Source organism: Antennarius striatus, chromosome 4 (genome assembly GCF_040054535.1).
Source record: "Antennarius striatus isolate MH-2024 chromosome 4, ASM4005453v1, whole genome shotgun sequence".
Taxonomy (NCBI): Eukaryota; Metazoa; Chordata; class Actinopteri; order Lophiiformes; family Antennariidae; genus Antennarius; species Antennarius striatus.
Window position 1 is genome coordinate 11380740 of NC_090779.1, and position 21280 is coordinate 11402019.

The following is a 21280-nucleotide window of genomic DNA, read 5'->3' on the forward strand; positions in this document are numbered from 1 at the left end:
ACTATAATGAGGAACTGACTTGACATTATTTTTCACTTTCTAAAATTTCTGTATGTGGTGTTCTATTCAACCTATTTGTATATTTTTATTGTCTTATTATTGTCTTAAGTACAGTAGTATTTTAATTTTCAAACAGGTCTAAATAATTCTTAACTACTAGCTCACAGCACCAGTATGACAGTGGCTCAGTGCTGTCTTGACCACATGGGCAAGATAGAGAACCAGACGCCAGTGGTTCTAGCTACCATCACTCACAATTACCAGTGGAATAATGTCTGACACTACGTATGCAAAATGTCACATTGCTGACCAGTGAGATGGAAGAAACCATAGCCTCAGTCAGAATTAAAGAGCAATGCATAGTTCTCATTCATTTATTTATTCAAAATTTCAGAAAAAGAAAATACAAAATTCTCAGATACACATTTAGAGATGGCATGTCAAAAGTCCACCATCTCAGCCATAGGTGGGAAAAACTTTGAGGCCACAGATACAGAGCTTGAAAAAGACAGTCGAGTGAAGATTTAAAAAAAAAAAAAATTATTTCTTTCCCCAATCAGGTAATGAACACAGCGATTTTGTGAAAGTATTATAAAATAATAGGAGTAGCCCAAGGCCCCCTCAGAAGGTATAGGAATGCAAATCATAAAAACAGAGGCATGGCAATGATAAACCTCAAACTTATTATTGCAGTGTGAATGCACTGAGGCATCCTCCATAAACCTGAGGTTTGCATGAAGAACATTCTGAAGAACTGAAGTGATAAAGATGGCCAGTCAAGAGTTTTTCAGCTAGTTACTGTATATTTATTCTGAAAGCTGGTAATGCAAAAAGCAACTAGTGTGAAGCTGTAAACTCAGGCTTATTGTCTTTTTCTAATCATGTTTTTTACTCTTAACCATGACTACCCGTAATATAAGCAACATGCCTGTCCTATGTGTTTATTTAAATGTTATAGTTTTGACAGGTTTGAGATCTAAAAGTAACTAGAAATTTATCAGTAATTCACTTCACAACAGGTACATGTAATGTCTAAAACTCCCAGAACTGAAAAGCTGAAATATTAATGTTTGTACATTACATAGCTCCAAACAGAGGGGAAATAAATGCGCAGATATGTTCAGTAACTCCACCAGCTGCTTGCTTGTCAGTGGTGATTTCTGTGATATTCAGCAGCATCTAAATGATTTGTCTATCTTTGTTGTTCTCTTTAATCATGTACAGACAAAAAGTTTAATAAGAACCTAGACCAAACACTTTGACTTCACATTTGAATTGGCCCAGTCATAATCCCGTCTTTTTTTTTTTTTTTTAATCTTTATTGCTCTTAGGTATAAAATCGGACACAAATTCTAGTAATCATTTAATGCCTCCAGCCAATAAGCCCTTTTACTGAGACAGCACTAACCAAAAGGATTCATGAGACGCTTTGAGATGTACAATAAAAGCTCCATTAACACTTTCACACTCGCAACATGTTTAATGACAATCTCAGATCCACTGAGGCAGCCATTATTGCCAGCAGCTTGAGTGTTGGGCAGCAGTACAATCAGCCAGAGAAGGCATGTTGAGTTTACATTAAAATGATCTGATTCTCCTCAATGACAATGAAAATTCGCAATACAAGAGCTAAAGACTCAACTGGGATTAAAGGCCAATTATTTATATGGAGAAGCAAAGATGAGATCTAATCCAACGATCTAAAAATGACTGATGTCCATCCGAGACCGATGGTGAAAACACATCAGAGGTGGACCTGTTGCTACGTATACGAAGGGTTTGTGAATAATTTGAAGAAACATCCATGTTACATTCACAGCACTCATCCATGTACAGTATGTATCCAAACATGCAAATGACATCAATGTTTGGAATAAACCAAAGTTGTAAAATGTGGGGTTGTGCTGTATTCTCTCAGCATTACAGCAAGCAGTTTGGTTTTTTTTTCTTGGAGGTCAATAAAACAATTCCCTTTTTAAAATATTCCCCAAGATAACTGTTTAGACTTCTACATAAAATGTGTATATTAGACAGAGGAAGGTAGGCTTTCTGTCTGCTATGGGATTGAGGTTGTGATGCTGTAAAATGATCCAGTCAAATTTAAACGTAGGTTGAAATACTCATGTAATAAATACCCCCAAAAAATTTCAAATGATTCCGTAGTGAAGGCAACACACAGTTATTTCCTTTCCAACCTCAGAGGTATAAACTTGAATTTTCAGACAGAAATTGATGGGCTGAATTTACAACACTGAAACCTCCACACATTCTATCACCTGCCCTCGCCCGCCTTTACATCCCTGTGGGACTTATCCAGAGGATGAGGTTTCTATGCACACTGATGAGAAAGAGTGAGATGTACTTGTTTTACATACTCATACATGTACTTTAAAAAGAGTGAGGTAGATATATGCTTGAAGGGAAAAAAAAGTTTTTTAAGTTCCCCAGCCATGACACCAAAGAAAATACATATTTTAAAAAAATCCAACTTTATACTGAATTCTGGGGCATTTGTACAGTGATTTAAACTGATATCACAAAATAAAAAAAATAAATAACAACCCTACAGAAAAGAAAACAAAAGTCAAAGAAAGGAAAATAATCATAATTACCGGGCAACATTTCTAAAAGATGACCAGAAATCCTTCAAAACACTTTTCACTGTTCAAACTCCATTAAAGACCTTTGCCACTCACAACACTGAAATGTGTTCCCTTCCCTGGACTTTAACCCATCCTTTATTTGGTTTTCAGAAGCAGTGACTATGAGCACAAACAACTAGACCTGTTCTTAATTTGAAAGGAGTGATATTAAATGAAGCATCATTATACTGTGCAACAGTGTGTTTAATAACAAAGTGGTGAAAAAAATATCTTTGAATAGTTGGTTGACTGGTTGAGAGATGGATGTAATTAAGGCAAACATGACAATCCAATCAGCCTTACTGAGTTAAAAAAGGCAGAAAATGGATGGGTTAAAATACCAGATCTGGTTTAAAGTAAATATCTCTTGTCCTGGGACTGATCCTGACTTTAAAAAGGAGGCACCGGGGGTGGGAGGGACAGGTATAGTATGTTATAAGAGTCAGTCAGGGGCCAGTGAGTAGAAGAAAGGGCAGTACTGAACTCAAAATGCACAATTGGGGGGGAGGGGGGGTACAATCTAAGACGGGTAGAGGTGAATCATGAGAATGTGTGGAGAAAGCAAAGTCTTTACTTTGACCTGAGATTGAGTCGCACCTAGAGGGCAATGCTAGGCGCAGTATTAGACAACAAGTACAAAACAGGTGCAGAAAGTTCACACTCACACACTGAGTTAAGGTGTCCATAATAATAATAATAATAATAATAATAATAATAATATAGACATCCAAAAAAAATCAGAGGAGGAAATATTTCATAAAATAAAAGGCAATGAGCAAAATATAGTGTTAGAGAAAACCTCCTGGGGTCACAGAGAAAGATGTTTTATATCCACCTTTTTATTTATTTAATTTTTTTTTACTGTTTTATTGTTTTAATAGAGATTGAAGATATAAGAGACAGACTGTAGTGGAGACCGTAAAATACAAAAACCTGAAGGATTTCTCTATTTATAACATCCAAAAAGAGAAAAACAATAAAATAGCAGCTTTTTTTCTGTACATAGAGGCAAACAACTGTAAAAAGATTTTAAGAAAGTGACAAAACCAATGATGTGTATAAAAAACGATCCCACAGTCTAAACTACAGGTGTAAGACCATTACGTTTGTCTGAAATGTAGAGAAACTAAAAGAGACCTGCTGTGATTTAAAAATCATCTCTCTGTTACTAAAATGGGATTCAACACCTTGTTTCCTGTCTCAGGTTGTTTGTCTTGTGTTATTTGGTGCCTTTTCACTTGAACAGCAGCATCAATGATTGATGTTCACCCCCACCTGAAATGGACACTTAAAAAAATCTTTTGGACAGACTAAATTAGAGTAGAGGCAGAGTTTTGTCCCTTGATAGTGAAGTTCAGTGATTTGCAGTGTGAGACTGTGTTAAAAAAACAGAACAAAAAAAACAGACAGAGGCGGTGATTCAGAGTTAACAGATATTAGTCTGCAGGGTTTGTGGGGTTTGAAATACACTCGAATTGGAACGGATGTCAGTGGAGAAACAGTAAGGTCTGGTGTTTTCATTATTAATCTACAAATGTTTTCTCAATTTTTATTGATTACTAACATCAGAAAATAGCAACAACAAAAAAAGTGGGTAAAATTGCATGTCAAGAACTCAAATATGTTCAGAATATCATCACATAAGAGACAAAGGCAAAAAATACATATTCAAGGAATTCCATCTGAAAAAAATTGGGCAATTGATTAATACGTCTTTAATTATTTCTGCATTTACTGTTTAATTGTTTGAACTTCAGGAAAGCATAGTGACTGTCTTTGTATTGCTATTGCATGTCACCTGCTGTTATTGGTTGGTGCTCAGATATGTGTAAAAAAATAATTATTTTAATTCAACAACCCAGTTGCTTTTACAAATAACTTTTACAAATAACATAAATTTTAAATTAATTTAGTAACTTCAAAAGAAGTTCAAATCATTTCCTTTTATTCCACTGTCTCGAACAAAAACACGCACACGCACACACATAAGCATGAAGTCAGAGCGCCACGCAGCAATTCTGATCTTACTGCCCAGGCAGACGCTTCTCAACTCTGAATCACAGCCTCGTAGAAATAAGGGAAACCCTGATGAGAAACTGAAGAGAAGTGTTTTGGCAATAGTTACACAATAGGCCCTTGTGTTTTTTCTTGACCCGCCTCAGACAGGATCTACACCCATAGAAATATCAACAGGAAAGTGAGACAATGATCTTAGTCCTAACGTTGTCTAGATGAGGCGTCTTTACATGACATGTGTAAGTCTGCTCAGGCAAACAAAGTCATTTGTAATGGAAAGTCATTTAGAAATGGAGTTACACCATAATATAGAAAGAATCACGTGTTTGTATAAATACACACTCAGATATCCACAACATCCTTTCTGAAATATCAGGAAAAAAGTGCTCTTCTGTTGGATTTGCTGGCAGATATGCTAAAAGAAGTTTTTTTCTCTCTTAAGTTCATGTCTACACCTGTGAGTCGGGATACAAGCCTGTATAGTTTTCCTCCTCGAACGACTTTTGCAGAAAAGACTGAAATACAGGTCTCACAGGAAAGGAGCTCCTCAGTGTCGGGTTTGAGCCACCAAACTCCAAATGCTTTAGCAGGTTTCTGTGCTCTTTTCAGTTATTAGACCTTGTGTTCGACCTTAATGGAGTGAAGAAACCATCTGCAGGCACACAGTAGAACAAAGTCATTTCTTATCTCATACGCCCTTAAGTGATGGAGCAGAGATTATGTGTTACCCTGTGTAAGAGGAGGAGGAGGAGGAAAAAGAGGAAGAGGGGCTGGTCTGATATCAGCAGGCCGACGACTGGGGCAGTGGTAATGCCCGTTCGTTCTTTCTGCCCCCATTCATGTGTGCATAGGGTTGCATCTCATCAAAGTTGGGCCGCAGAACCACCACAGGCCCGTTGGCCGAAACATGTCCTGAGTGCTTGTCCAAGGCCTGGCCTGGAGATGCCAAAACTGAGGAAACTGGACCCGGAGAGGAGGGTGACACAGGTCCCAGTAGTGGAGTACTCTGGCCTTGAATGGGGGATAACTGCTGCGTAGGAGGAGGCGGCGTACCTCCTGCACATCCTGACAAGGGGGCTGTAGCAGCAGCGGAGGACAGCTGCCTGGTGGATGCAGGGTCCAGTGGAATGTTTTCCATTTTCTCGATCTCCATGTCCAGCTCCTCGGTGTCCGGCGGCTTATTCTCCTCACTGTAGAAGAAGCTCACTTCCCTAAAAGGAGGATCCATTTCATCTTTGATGCTGCTGATTATCTCCAGGAAGGATGGACGCATCTTGGGATTGTACTGCCAGCACATCCTCATCAACTCAAACCTGAGAGGGTCATACATAAGATAAAAGGGTGAGAAATGTGCAGTGTAATTTTTTTACAGACCTAAAGTAACACTCAGTCACCAAAAACATGAAATACTATAATGTTGTGCAAGTGGCACGGTAGCGCAGTGGGTAGCGCTGTTGCCTCACAACACGTGAGGTCCGGGTTAAAGTCCCGCTCAGTGCAGAGTTTGCATGTTCTCCCCGTGTCTGCGTGGGTTCTCTCCGGGTTCTCTGGCTTCCTCCCACCTCAAGAAGCATGCGCATCAGGTTGATTGGCCGGTCCCAAATTGCCCGTAGGAGTGTGTGTGTGTTTGCATGGTTGTCTGTCTTTGAGTGTGGCTCCGCGGTGCACTGGCGTAGTGCCCAAATTGTCCCCCACCTCATGCCCTATGCCAGCTGAGATAGGCTCCAGTTCCCCGTGACCCGCTGCGGTGGATGAAGCGGCGGAAAATGAATGACTGAATGAATGAATAATGCTATGCCATTAAATACGGCCATCTGCTTTCTCACCAGCAGATGGCAGAATACGCTTCCCATTTCAACACTCCTGCAACTCAGTTTACTGTCCTGAGGTTAAACAGAAGCAAGATGCAGCAAAAAATTTCTACTGTCAAACACAGCAAACACGTGGAGGATGCTCTCATTCATTTCCCCATTGTCTGAATTAATTAAGTTTTTTTTCTTATTTTTTTTGGTGCAATGAGACCGGACACAAGGTAGAACAAGAGTGTAAACTGTTTCCCTCACCCACTGCAAATATCCATCCATCCATCCATCCATCCATCCATCCATCCATCCATCCCAGGAGGCATCTGAAGTAGATGCCTGGGCCACCTCAGCTGGCTCCACTCAAGGTGGAGAAGCAGCGGCACTACTCCGAGCTCCTCCCTCGTGACTGAGCTCCTCACCAAGGAAAGGGTTAGGAGCTCAGTCACCAGGGAAGAGTTCACCCTATATTTTTAAGGGGCTCCAAGCCACTCTACAGAGGAAGCTCATTTCAACCGCTTGTATTAAGCATCTTGTCCTTTCGGTCTTGACCAAAAGCTCATGACCATAGGTGAGAGTAGGAACGTAGATTGACCGGTAAATCAAGAACTTTGTCTTTCAACACAGGCTCTTCCTCACCACAACAAACCTATACAGACTGCATCACTGTAGCTGCTACACCTATCCTTCTGTCAGAGTCATGTTCTATCCTTCCCTCACTCGTGAACAAGACCCCAAGATACCTAATTACCTCCACTTGGGGCAAAGACTCCCCACTGACCTGAAGACGGCTGACCACCTTGTTCCTGTTGAGAATCATGGCTTCAAATTTGGAGATGCTGATCCTCATCCCACTCAGTTTGCACTCAGCTGCAAACCACCCCAGCATATGCCCCAGCTGGTCCAGATTTGATGAGGCCAACAGGACAACATAATCCGAAAAAAGTAGAAATGAAATCCATTGGTCTCCAAACCAGACTCCCTCCGGCCCCTGGCGCCTAGGAATTTTTTCCATAAAAATTATGAACAGAACTGGTCATAAAGGGCAGCCCTGCTAAATTCTAACATGCACCTGGAACAGGTCTGACTTAATGCCGGCAATGCGAACCAAGCTCCGGCTTTTGTCATATAGGGATCAAACAGCCACTAGCAAAGGGCCTTAAATCGCATACTCCTAGAGCACTCCTCACAAGTAGTAAGAGGGGCGCTGTCAAATGCCTTCTCCAGATCTACAAAGCACATATGAACTGGTTGGGCAAACTCCCATGAACCTTCCAGCACGCAATGGAGAGAATAAAGCTGGTCCAGTGTTCCGCAACCAGGAAGAAAACTACATTGTTTCTCTTGAATCCGAGGCTGAATTATCGGTCTAATGATCCTCTCCAGTACCCTGGAGTAGGGTTTCTCTGGGAGGCTGTGCAGTTTCTTGAAAAGGGGGACCACTACCCCAGGCTGCCAGTCGAGAGGCACTGTCCCCGACTGCCATGCCACGCTACGGAAACATGTCAACCAAGATAATCCCTGCACATCTAGAGACTTGAGGTACTCAGAGCGAATCTCATCGAACCCTGGTGCCCTGGTATCGAAGAGCTTGGCAACCACTTTGGTGGCTTCAGCTCGGTTGATAGACCAGTCCACCTCTGAGACCTTAGCCTCTGCTTCGTCAATGGAAAACATGGTGGTGGGATTGAGGAGATGATCAAAGTATTCCTTCCACCTCCCAAAAACATCCTTAATTGAGGTCAGCAGCTCCCCTCTTCCAATGTAAACAGTGTTGGTGGTGCATCGCTTTCCCCTCCTGAAAACTAAAATCAAAATCAAAACTGATTGAACAAGACATCCACCACTGGGTTTCCACCACAACAGGCACCATAAACCTTGCTACCAAAGCTGTAGGTGGCCGTTTTGACAAGGGAGATTGAGAACATGGCCTACTCTGACTCAATGTCCCCAACCTCCTACGGGATCTTTAAGGGGTTAAACACCACCAGAATTTCCCAGCAGACCCTCAAACTACTTTTGGGCATGTCAAGTCTGTCCGACCCACATTATAAACATCTTGCTGATGGCAGCGGATGCACATTGAATAAATTTATAAATATCTACTTCCATCCCTTGGTCTAAGTGATTAATCCATTCCGTCTGCTCAACCAGATTAACTACACTAAGAGAATACTAGCTTTACATTTGTCACACCAACTTGTTGGAGACATTTCAAAATGTGGATGTTATTTGTTTAGTGACAATAAGATTGGTGATGTCATATTTCCTCAGCACATAAGGTTCCTGTACAAGACCAGCGGCCAGGCTTCAGGGATGTCAAAACATCATAAAAGTGAGAATTATCAGTTTTGTGGGGTACTAGACCACATGTTCAATTACACATAAAACAATCGGAGAACACTCGACAGCTCGCTGACATAAACGCCTCAATCATCTCTCTTCTACTCCTGTTTTCGCTCTCCCTCTCTCCCAGCAGTCTCTGCAGCAGCCTGTGTAGTTGGAGGCCAGCTCCTCTGTGCGCAGAGGAATTATGGGTAGAGTTTTCCTCAGCACATGGCTCTGTTCATACTCTGAAGCAACAGTGGGGGGTGGCAGGGGGATGTGGGTGGGGGGTGTATTATGGCTTGTTTTTCAGCAGCACAGCAAGTATCTTAAGGATGACGTTTAAATGTCCAATCCCAGACAGGGAAGACCTTTCACAGAAAAATCCATAATGGTTGGGAGCGGGGCCAGCGCTCCGGGGTAACCTGTCTGCTGAGAACTTTCCCCCCACCATCTACTATTGCACGTAAGACTTGTTGACGAAATTTGGGAAACAAACACAGCAGTTGATCTTGATTTGTTTTCAGCCTCCTGCCAGCCGTGGCACACATTGACACATGCTATTGCCATTAAGTGCGATTGACTAATATCTAACTTATCACTGCTGACGTTAGCAACGTGTCCTGTAATTTAGCTAGTCCTCGTGGTCCAAATACTTTTGTTTTGCATGCTTTCCCTCTTTTTAGCCATTCACTTCCATTCTATCCTCTCTGATACATCTCATTACTTGTTACTTCAGAGCCTGATGTCTGTGCTTAGCTGGACATCTACTTCTCTATCATTTATATCAATGCATAGAGTGACAACTGTACTGTGTCAATACACGGCAATCCAACACGATCAATGGCATTACTGTTGTTTCAAAGACCAACCAAACATGTGAATTATGAGCCTGTTTAGTCTCTAGACTGCTGGATGAGCGTACTGAGAGTTCTTGATGTGTGTACTTGGTCACTGCACCACAACTTTTTGTTTGGGTGTCTGAAAACTAAGAGGCACAGAGAGCATCAGGGAAAAATAGAGTCCGCCTTGCAATACACATCATTAGAATTAAATGCAAGATGCAGATCCTCCTTTCAAAGAGGAGACAACACCTAACAAATACTGTCTACATTGTGAAAGACATGGTTCTTACTTGAGTGCTCTAAGATACAACACATTTATTCCCTAAAATTATGTTTCAGGCAGCAGTTGTTTTTAAGAGTAAACTGATATAAACAACAGATGAAAAAAAAAAAGTTATGTGATAATATATCCTCAGCTAAGTGTCACATCAATATACTGAGCTCAAAATACTGAATATCTGCTTGGAAAAATTTAAAGGTTAAAAAGGGAAAGAGCCACTCTTCTAATTAAAAACTCTGCACCACTCAAGCTGTAGTTAAAATTTCACCAGACAAAGAGACGGACTAAAAGACCTTATGACACTCAAATAAAATGAGAAACAGACTAACGTTGAGGCCACGAGAGCAGAGTAGACTCCAAACATCACTGGTAAATGTTTAATAAACTTGAACAGGAATATCTTGCAACAGAACTGCAAAACTTCAAACCTGTACTGGCCGGATGAAACTGTGATGTATTACAGCACTGCCGAGTAATACTGCACACTCCACAATAAATCATGACGTTCAATATGATCGCAGAGTCTGCCTTTAATTTATGCCCAACCCCTGCAAGAGAGGAAGAGAATGCACTTTTGTCTATGGGAAACTCTAGACAGAAACATGGGATATCCAATCAGTAACCCACAGCTACATGACCATGGGAAAGGCAGCAAAAGGAGGAGACCTTCAAAGCTCTCCAAATATGACTCATCCCTCAGTCTTTCATCCTTCCCGCTGTCTCCTCTTGTATCTGTGCAGTCGTCACAACGCAGTCTGGCCTCGCGGTTCCCTTCTGGAAATCTCTGTTAAGTCACTGAGGTGACCTGCGGCAGCAGCCTGACTTCCTCCGTGTGCTGCTCACAGTCACGGAGGCTAATCCCCACTGCCACCACCTCGGTAACACAATCCACATACTCCTGTAATCAGGACAAAACAGACAGGCTGCCATAGAAACCAGAGGCCTGTGTCTGCACAACACACGGCTCTTGTTTTTTTTTTTTACTCGCGCTCTTTTTCTAAGGTGAGTTCAACCATGGTGAGTGGGAGGGGAGAGGGGAGCATGCCTTCTCATTGAGGTCAGAATGAGAGAGGAGAAATGTATATATACAGTTCTGCACACTGACACGGAGGCCAGGCTATGTTTTGTCTCCTCCAGCGGCCGAGATGATTCACTAATGAGTTATAAATGAGTCAATGAGTCTTTAGCCAATGGAGTGACACCATCTCCCTCCTCCATGAATGAGGGGCATCTTTAACATACCAGCCATGGCATCCCTTCTATGGGCTGAGGCCGACGGCTGAGGAGGGTTCTCACCAGCAGCTTACCATGTCGTCAGTAAGCCACATTTAAACTGTGACGTTCAAGTCAGGCCTCATCTTGGCACTTCCGTAGCATACACACAACATGATATCCTACACACTTAGGGCCGCGGCCTAAAATAGACTGTGGGTAAAATATTGATGGATAGGATGCATGCAAGGTGGTGGCAGCAGAGGACAAAACAATACGTCCCTCTGGGGGGGGGCATCATAGCATAAACCTGTCAGGATAGGTGATGTTATGTGAGAATTGGTCGCAGGTACTCACAGCATATCAGGACAGTTGTCAGGTTTGTCCAGCAGTCCTCCCTCCATGACAAAACGCAGCACCTGCTCATTGGACATGCCCTGGTAAGGCTGTTCCGCTAAGGTGGCGATCTCCCACAGGACGACACCAAACGACCTGCAATAAGGAATGACATGTCAGTAAAAAGAACATCTGAACTGATTTCAAAGAAGAGGATGAAATTATTGTTTATAATTTATAACAACGATGCTATGTCAGTGTTGTGTTTACAGCATCTAAAAAAAGAGGCCTGACGATGTTTAAATACTGTACTGCCTAAAATTACTATTTACAAAAACGTGTTAAGATGTAAAATAATTATCACATTCAGCTTTTTGTAGATTTATTCCCACAAGAGGCTAAAGCCTTTAAATTATTGTGTTGATAAAATTATTATCAACCTGTTGTCTAGGATGCAGCACTCAGAGGAAACAAGCCGAGCCTCAGACGTGGCAGCTTACGTATTAAGAATGTCATCTGTCTGTCAGTGCAGCAGTCTTTACTGTACGGCCGGCCAGCAGCATAGTAAACATCACCTCAGCTTAACCTTAGGTCGGGTTACACAGAGATTACTATGAAAATATTCACGAGGAACATTCTTAACTCGACTAACAAACACCACAATATTTGTTCATTCCTGCTAGTCATATTTTCACCACTGGCACAAGATCTGAGAGCGAACTCCACAGGACACCACACACAACTGGCTGAAACAGCCTCGTGCTGACAGACAAAGCCACATTCAGACAGCTTTTCTTGATCAATGTAATTAAAGTCACCTACATGTGGATTCTGAACGAGCAAAGACACAGTTTGTCTTATATTAAAGTTCATATGTACAACATCAAAGGGGAAGATGTAGTGCGTAAATGTGGAGGTGGGTTTGTACTGGCACCGCAACCTATCATTTGAGAACATCTGGAGTAGTTTAAGCCCACTCTTAGTAACTGACCCGTGGGATATTTTGAGTCGGGAAACAAAAAATTCGCAAGCAAGCTAGTAAACATATGTATACCTCAACAATAATATCGCTCCAGATAGAAAAATGTGGGAGAACTGCAAGCGGAAATTTGACCACAAACTGGCATAAAAAGGTGTTGTGAAAACCAATTTATCTTCCTTTTTTACTTCTGTCACAGAGAGAAGAATTTCCACAATGCCAGTTGAAAAAAACCACAAGATTTTTTAGAAGTACTAGCATTCACAATGCACACAGAGAGGATGGAGGGCATGGAATGCATGTTAACACTGTTAAGTAAGGCATGCTCTTAAGAATATAGGCCAAGAAATGATCTTGGTGTTTTTATAGTTTTGACTCCACAGCATGAACTGTTTTATAATCATCGTGCACAGAGACATGCAATATGTAGAACATTTCTGGAATTCTTTGCAGGCCATTGGATTAGGGAAAGTTTATTCATATATAATTGAGGACTGTGTAACAATGCTGTGTTCTCATACCAGACATCTGACATTGTAGTGAACACGCCATCTTTCAGTGACTCTGGAGACATCCAGCGGACAGGCAACAAGCCCTTCCCTCCTTTTCGGTAGTAATCCGTCTCATAAATGTCTCTGGTCATGCCAAAATCTGAAGAGGGAATGACAAGGATGAAATATTCAGGATTCCTCACCACTGCCACATTTAACTGAAGAAAGATAGACAGACGTTCCACCTCTTCATTGTATTTCTTCTACTTGAATTCAGTTGAAAAACCGTATTTATCCCTGGGGGGCTATTTGTTAGGCAATCAGAGTGGTATCAAAGAAAATAAAAGTTGTGAAAGTAAAAACACTAGCACGAATAGAGATAAGTTGTATATTACAACAAACATTAAACAGTACAGATGTGGAATGGAATGACAGGTTACTGAAAAGATAACAAATATTGTAAAAATCACCAGAGATAAATAATTATTATTCTAATTATTCTAAAATACATTTAAAAAAATCACTACAATAAAAAAAAAAACTCTTTAAATGCCCAAAATGTGAAAAGTTCTTTCTCCAATGTCTGAACACAAAGATTTTTGAGTTATTCCAAACAAAAAAAACCCTCCTAAACTTGCAAAACATTAAAAGAAAAAAATCTTAAATAGCAAAAGACACAAATCCAGACACTTTCAGTAATATATGAGCAGAGTGTGTTCCGAAACAATATCGAACAGTATTTGAGTTACGCTCCGGAAATGAAACATGACAGACGGAATGTCAGAGCCTAATCCTTTATTCCCTCCAGACTTTGTTCATGATGATAAAAATACAGGTTGGAAAATCCACAAAATATCTCTTCACTGTGTCAAAAAGGAAACTCCAAAGGGCTCATCCTGTCCTCGCTGCCCCCGCCCTCCCCATCCATCTACATTAACACTCAGGCACTGTCAGATACGCTCACTGTATGCTGTATGCAGGTGGCAGAGTGAGTTTGGTGCTGCGTAACGGGGGGGGGGGGGGCTGATGACATCGTGTTAACTTGACTTACCCCCAATTTTCACAGTGAAGTCCTCAGCCACCATGCAGTTCCTGGCTGCCAAGTCTCTGTGGACAAATTTGTTGGCATTTAGGTACGACATGCCGTCGGCGATTTCCCCTGCCATCTGGATCATCTTCTTGAGCGGAGGCAGGACCTGGCTGGTGGAGTTCTGTGGGAGGGGGTGAGGAGGTTCAATGGCAGGAATAAACAGTGTTAGTCCAAGCTACAGTACAAATTAGGGGATGGATGCAATGGAGATGTGGGAGAAAGACAAAACGGGTGTGGGTGCATCACCTGCAGCATTTCTGCAAGAGACAGGGTACATCTGTAATAGATCTCGCTCTCCCTCTATATACTGTATGTGTGTGTGTGTGTGTGTGTGTGTGTGTGTGTGTGTGTGTGTGTGTGTGCGCACGCATGTAAAAGTGACGAAAAGCTGCTTACTTCTTTGCGCAGAGAACGCAGGTGGCTTTTGAGATCTCCACGGGTCATCAGCTCCATAATCACCAAGGTTGGCTGTCCCTGAGAGACCACGCCCAGCAGACGCACCTACACCAATCACAATGCAGTACGGGTTGGATGGTCAAAGGCAGGGCACCAATTAAATCTAAGCAGCTTTACAGTTTGCAGTGGAAAAGTACAAAGATAAAGTTCATTAGGTAAGCAAATTATTCGTGAGTGTGCCGTTGAGAAAAAAATACACAAAGAAAATGTAGAAGCAGCTGAATGAATGAATGAGGTTCGCACTTGTTGTGTAGTAACAAGAGCAGTAATGCGGCCAGAAGATGCTACCATAGTTTGATTGTGTTTTGAAGAGACATTTTGCACATCATACCCACACTATGGTAGAAAACACATGAAGACTGCCACAAGATGCAGCTTTTAAGTTAAAGACAACTGAGCTGGCTCTCACAGTAGAAAATAGAGGTTAAGTGTTTTTAGATGGTGGGGTTTACATTCAAAGTATTCAAAATGGAATAAACAAATGAATGTCAGTCTTTTTGGCAGCAGGACTTGAAAGAGGCTGTAGCATTTCTTGAAAATGAAAACCTTTAATACGTCAGCTTAACTGTGATGAGAAATTGTACGCAATCTCTGCTTCAGGCTGCAGCGACCTGAGCAGAGCCACCTATTCCCCAACGATCCTTTAATCTCTTCATCAGTGTACATTAATGATAATCGATGGACGTAATGTGATTCTATCTGCTTTGCTATCTAATAGTAAGTATTGTTCAGCTTTCTTCCTCTTACCACGTGGTGACAGTTGAACTCCTTCATGACAGACGCTTCGTTCAAAAACTCAATGCGCTCCCTCATGCTCGCAGACTCGTTGACCGTCTTGATGGCCACTCGTGTCTCGGGTTCGTCCTTGACCACTCCTTTGGCGATGCCTTCGTACACCATGCCGAAGGAGCCCTGACCCAGCTCCTTGTGCATTGTGATCTTTTCCCTGGCCACTTCCCACTCATCTGGGACATACACTGGCATGACACAAAGAAAAGCAGGTCAGGAGTACAGAAAAACTGAAATACAACAAAAAAACTGAGGAGATGTTCAATATGCTTACTCTCAGCAGCACTGAAGTACTCTGGGTTAACAGATGCATAAAGGACGCCCTTCCCCAATCTGTCGCTATTCCTATTGAGAGACAGTGGAGGTAGTCAGTGAGAAGCTGTGACCGTGGACATCATGTGGAATTCTCTCTGGGAATTCTCCTCTTTACCACAGGGGAATGTAAATGAAAACAACACCTACAACCGTAATTAACATCATACTGATCAGTGAGTTTAACGAGTATAGTGAGGTAGAGCAACATTATCAAGAGACTACCTGACAATGTTGAAGGAATGTTTATAAAAATTCTTGCCTCTTTTTGTTCACAAAGAAGAGAATGGTGGTGAGGCTGGCGATGAGGAGTGTCACAATGATGGGAATTATGATGATCAAGTAGAACGTAACACCATCGTCTCCTGTCACAGAACAAAACACAGAAAGCCATCAGCACACACTCATTATGTCATTTCCTTTGTAATTTAAATTATCAGAAGTTTATGTTTTTAAATGGTGAGAAACGCTGCAGTACGTTTGGGCGGGGGCACGTAGAAGGATATGCTGTCTGTCCAGGAGCCGTTCCCCGATAGTGAGGTGGCGCGCACGTGAGCCGTGTAATTCCCCAAGCCCAGATTGGTCAGCCGAGCCCCTCGGTGCTCACGGTACTGCTGTCGTGACACACATTCGTGTTTTTCAGGCTGAAAAGAAAAAGCACACAGCATTCAAGGTGAAAAACCTTCATGTGTACTAGCATACTAGTGAATCTTTTATGTCCCACTGATCTGTTTTGCTTTTTGTTCGTTCAGCAGGTGTTCAACCTTCAGGTTTGGAGGATGATGAATGCGCAGAGACTGAAACTATAAAGTTTCTTTAACATTTGTTGTTAGTTACTTCGTGCTCACATTAAATCTGACTTAAGGACATGTGTTTACGTGCAGGATGTGTGACATCATAGCTAGTCTGAGAGTCCATTATGGTCCGTTACACAAGACGCACATGTTTAAATTGGAAGTATGAACAAAGACTGTACTGGACAAAATAAGAAGTTCAGTATTTGAACATTGATCAACTACAGATAAAAGTAAAGATGTCATTTAAATTTGTTAAATAATGTGTGGAAAAGTTGTGCAAGAAATAAATTTGAATTCAAATAAAAATAAATATTTTGATATATCTAAAAATATATCTACCAATTAAATAGATTCATAATCTTCATCAGTTTGGCTCACCTCGTTCCCCAGACGGAACCTGATCTCGTACATCAGGATGAGCCCGTTGGGCATGACGGGCTCCGACCAGTGCAGCACCACACAGCCCTCAACCTTGTCACTCCTCTCGTACACCACCTTCCCAGGGATGTCATCTGCTCCGACTGAAAAAATAAAAAACAACCCCACATACGATCTTAACACAAGACTGCGTTTACTCAGAACGACAGGAACAGGTATTAGAGCTCTCATGTCATTGTCAGCGCCGGTTGGTTCCTCACCTGCAGGTTTGGTCCGGGAAAAGACAAATGCTCCAGCGCTACAACGCCCCACCTCCTCGTTGCAGGCGTGGAGGTCGATACGGTAGACAGTGAAGGGCCTCAGGTTAGGGATTTCTAAATGTTCTGATGAGGTCTTCTCCTCTGAGAAGGGGTACTCCTTGATGGGAGGAACCCCGTCCGTGCTGTTATCCCCAGGACCAAGGGTGGTGTTCCCTCCGACGCTGTCCTGGAAGAGTGTGTTGTTAGCCACACCAAAAACATCTCTACGTCGGCGGTCTGGAGGTCTGAAATGGAGAAGGCGATGCAACAGCTGTATTTAGTATAGTGAGCGATTTAATGATGATAAAAGACAAAAAGTGATACAATATGTCCTCAACAAAATCTAAAAAATCTGAGCATCTGCGTGGAGTGGGTGTGTGCTTTATATCTTTGTGTTTGTGTGCATGTGTGTGTATGTATGCATGTGCGTGTGTGTGTGTGTATGTGTGTGTGTGTGTGTGTGTGTTCATGTGTCCAGATGCTGCAAACTACTCCCTGCTCCCTGTGGAGTTGTGTTGAAGGATGATGTCAGATAGATCACAAAGACTTGGACAGGCAATAAGCTGACACTTTTTTTTACAGCATGGAACAATTTCAAAAAATATTTTGTCCCAGATATCCCTTTCAGAAATGAAGATGAAATCCAGGAGGGGAAAAGCTGAAATGCAGTCCAGAGAGAGAAAACACAGCGTGTATGTATACAAGTGACACACGTTCTGAGCTGACCAGTTTCCTGTGATCATACTGGGAGTGAATGGACATATGGTTTCATATTTAATTTCTGTAGCACTGAACATTTTCAGTTTTCTGTGCAAGAAGGCAATGACAGCTGTGACAGCAGAAGCGACACACATAGAGCAGAAGCCAAATGGGACTCCGCCCTCACCGTCACTTGTGAATCCCCCAGGATGGTCCACTGAGTCTGGCAAAAGAGAGTTCTGAGCTCTGATAGAGTTGGCAAATACACAGCAGGTGTCAACAGGCACTACCGATGGCAGGAGGCCTTTACAGAGGGCTTGGAAGGTGATAAATGTCTATGGATTATTTAGAAGTGTGATGAGTAGAGGGACAACAGATGACTACATCTTTATTACAGCATGATTCAAACTGTAACAATTAACATGGTTTTTTCTATATGTTACAGTCCAGTTTCCAGTTTCCTTAAGTCTCAGGTGATGCCTGAAAGTTTGTTCCAACTAACCTTTTTATTGCTCATCATCATAAAGATGCTAAAACCACAGAATTTGTGCTAATTTTGTTTAAAAATTACAACCCGATTTTAAATAGAGGTATTCTGTTACTTGACAAATTGTTTCAGAAGTACCAAGGGGGGATAAAACGCTAAAGTAAGAGACCTAAGTCAGCAGTTTGTTGCTGTGTGAACACACTTACGCCTACAGCACAGTGTGCAGACCATGGGAAAGACCATTCGCACTGACATGTCAACATTCCTCTGTGACAGCTAGAACTAGTGCGGCGCAGTCCCGGAATCCAGCAACCAAAAAATGCAACCGATTCTTGTGACGGTGCTTCAAAAATGAAAACAACTTAACATGGAGCAAAGTGAAATGTCGCACGTGGATGAGACCAGTAAATCTGAAGCGATGTTCTATTAAAACCCGCACTGAGGGGCTGCGGTTGTGCACAGTAAGAGTGCAAAGGGTTAAGAAGCACCGTGCTAACACTGTGAGAAGGTTCCTCAAGTGACTGAAGCGTGACCTTATAACTGGTGAGTTACTACTCTTAGTGGCCTGACCTCGCCCACTAAAAAAAGGTCTACCTTTTATGCAATGGCATCCACAGAGGACCAGCGTGTCTACACATTTACCCTGAGATGAGGATGGCACACTATCTGTGCTCACTCCAACCAATGGCTCATGCAATGACCTTTGAATATCATGGAAGAAGGGAAAAATTTCCAAAATGTCTGTCAGTTCATCTTGTCTGTGCTAATAATGACATTCAACAGCATGTTTCCACAGTAAATAACGCTCCACTTAGCCGCTGACAGGTTTTTGAGTATCCGTAAACAGACAATGGCCACCCTCCACTCCTCCAGTAAATCCGTCTGACTTCCTTGCTTTCTGTTTGTCTTCTTGTACTGATGGGGCTTTTCCCTCATTCATTTAAATTCCAGATGGATTCACTGTACATTTCCTGGCAGCTGTCTCACTACAGAAAAAAAAAAGAGAGAGACACGGACAAAGAGAGTGTGCAAGGGGAGGAGGAAAGCGGGGAGCCGACAGCAAGGGGGACAAATGGAAAACATTTCCTCTTCATTTTGTCTGTTTTCACCCGCCTTCTTTCCCGTCACCCTGGGTCTAAACCCTGAACTTTTGAAAAAACCTCCTTGGTTTTCGATGCCTTTCCCTGGAGTGGTTTTTAATAATGCTGGCTCTGTTACAGTGGAGAGTCCGAGCCCTTCTCTGCAGGCCCCGGGACCTGCCACTCGCCTGTTTCCTAGACAGTTGCAGTGTGAGAGGTGTGTGCGTGTGCGTGTGCGTGTTGAGGGGGTGCTTTATTATTTTTCCTTCAAAAAGCATATCGATCCAATTCCACAACAGCACTACTTAGGAAAAGAGAAGGGCACTGTAACAGAGTGTGAATGAATGAAGGGTGGTTTGTAGGCTCAGAGGCATCCATAAAAGATACGCTTTAAGATACCTGCTGAGTGTTCTCCTCACAAACACGTACATCAGGGGACCTTTTTCTCTACGGCGGATGTTGGAGCGTTACGGCACAAATTTACAAATGCATAGCTTGTGTGTGACGGTCTCTAGTAGGATAAGGGAGCGTGGGAGAAGAATAGAGCATGAGTCTTTGAAACAGTAAAACATCCTCAGCCACGAGCAAGTTAAATGATAACATAACACAGATGTCAGTCTCTATTGTGAAGAACAAAAGCCTAAGCAGCTATGAGTGTGGAGCCAAACTAGGCCCTTCAGACTCCCTAATCACATCCTTCTCCTGGGTTTGTTTGTGTTGTCTAAATTGCTGCCTGCTAGGTCCTAAAATCCCCATTGCCAGCATCGCCACAGCAACAGAAAGCCACAAACGTGCTAAGAAGGCTTTGGATCCGACTCAGCGTGTCTCCTCATCTGAACCGCCTGACAAAAAAAGGGCCCCTGTGCTTGGGTTCTGTCACCAAGGCCACCACCTCATTCCTTATTTTGACGTGTCAATGCAGTCAAGTTCCAAATTATGCAAAACACCGCAACACAAAGGGCATCTGTGGCTCACTGTACCTTGGCAGAAAGATGGTATTGTGGAGAAAGTTCTCAAAAAATTTGGAAAAGACACGGTCATCCTTCTCCCGGTCTTTCTCTTCTTGCGTCTTCTGGCAAGCACAGCATGGGGTCTTCTCTTCCCCTGCCAAGTCTGACTTTGTGGGCTTCATGTTGTCCTCCATGTCTGTGAGACCAGTGGCTGAGATTCGGATCGGGACCTTCAGTTCTGTTTAGGAGAAAACAAGAGTATTAAGAAACAGGGAGTGTCATGTATTACCACAGCCGCTGCTGTGTTTTACAGTTTGACCCCAACAAACATGATTATTATCATGTAGCCTCAGACCTTTGGAGCAGTAGTTATGCTGGTACAGTTCTCTGTCCTCAGGCTGCCGCTGCCAGCGGATCAGGTAGTAGGTCAGATTGCCGTTGGGAAAGGCTGGAGAAGACCACTTCACTACCAGCTTGGTTGAGGAGTTAGCAAATGCGCGGGCATCTTTGGGCATGGATGGCACTGAAGAGAAGTTATGGTATGTAAAATTAAAATTTGGTTTGGTGTAATCACTGAAAGAGATGCATTACTGCCACAAATAAATTGCAGATAATTTTGCAAATCATCAATAACGTGATGGTCACACTTACTCGAAGCGCGTGTCCGAATGTATACTATATCAGTCTTTGCCCCAGTAATATGCTTGTCCTCTACCTGTAGAGTAATGGCCTTCACAAAAATAGCATACTGGGTCCAGGGCTTGAGGTGGTAAATGCTGACATTTGGGTCAATGTTTTTGTCCTGAGGAAGATCCACATCCAGCATGTGCCAGCTGTTAGAGCCACAGCCATCTCGGCCATCAAGTTCTGTGATGTTCTGGAAAGGGCTGGGAAAGATGCAAAACATCGCAGTGAATTTACAAAAACATTACATAAATTTAAATTATTCTCAAGAAAATAAAGATGTTTCAAGGGTTGGCTGGATGTTAGCTCCTTATTTACATATGTCAAGTCCT

At 42.4% G+C, this 21280-nt stretch overlaps 1 protein-coding gene across 2 annotated transcripts in view; it reads right to left on the reverse strand.

Annotated features, from left to right (window-relative positions):
• Window positions 1-402: 402 nt before the first annotated feature.
• igf1ra (insulin-like growth factor 1a receptor) overlaps window positions 403-21280 on the reverse strand; it is a 79228-nt gene continuing 58350 nt past the window's right edge. For both annotated transcript variants that reach the window (XM_068312029.1, XM_068312030.1), the window contains 14 exons: window positions 20916-21151; window positions 20620-20787; window positions 20295-20502; window positions 17011-17294; window positions 16751-16893; window positions 16054-16219; window positions 15838-15940; window positions 15538-15608; window positions 15222-15451; window positions 14415-14519; window positions 13980-14139; window positions 12959-13088; window positions 11480-11614; window positions 403-5971 (listed from right to left, as the gene is read on the reverse strand). In XM_068312029.1, the coding sequence (XP_068168130.1) occupies window positions 5440-5971; window positions 11480-11614; window positions 12959-13088; window positions 13980-14139; window positions 14415-14519; window positions 15222-15451; window positions 15538-15608; window positions 15838-15940; window positions 16054-16219; window positions 16751-16893; window positions 17011-17294; window positions 20295-20502; window positions 20620-20787; window positions 20916-21151 (2671 nt within the window). In that variant the 3' untranslated portion in view covers window positions 403-5439. The remainder of the gene's footprint in view (window positions 5972-11479; window positions 11615-12958; window positions 13089-13979; window positions 14140-14414; window positions 14520-15221; window positions 15452-15537; window positions 15609-15837; window positions 15941-16053; window positions 16220-16750; window positions 16894-17010; window positions 17295-20294; window positions 20503-20619; window positions 20788-20915; window positions 21152-21280) is intronic.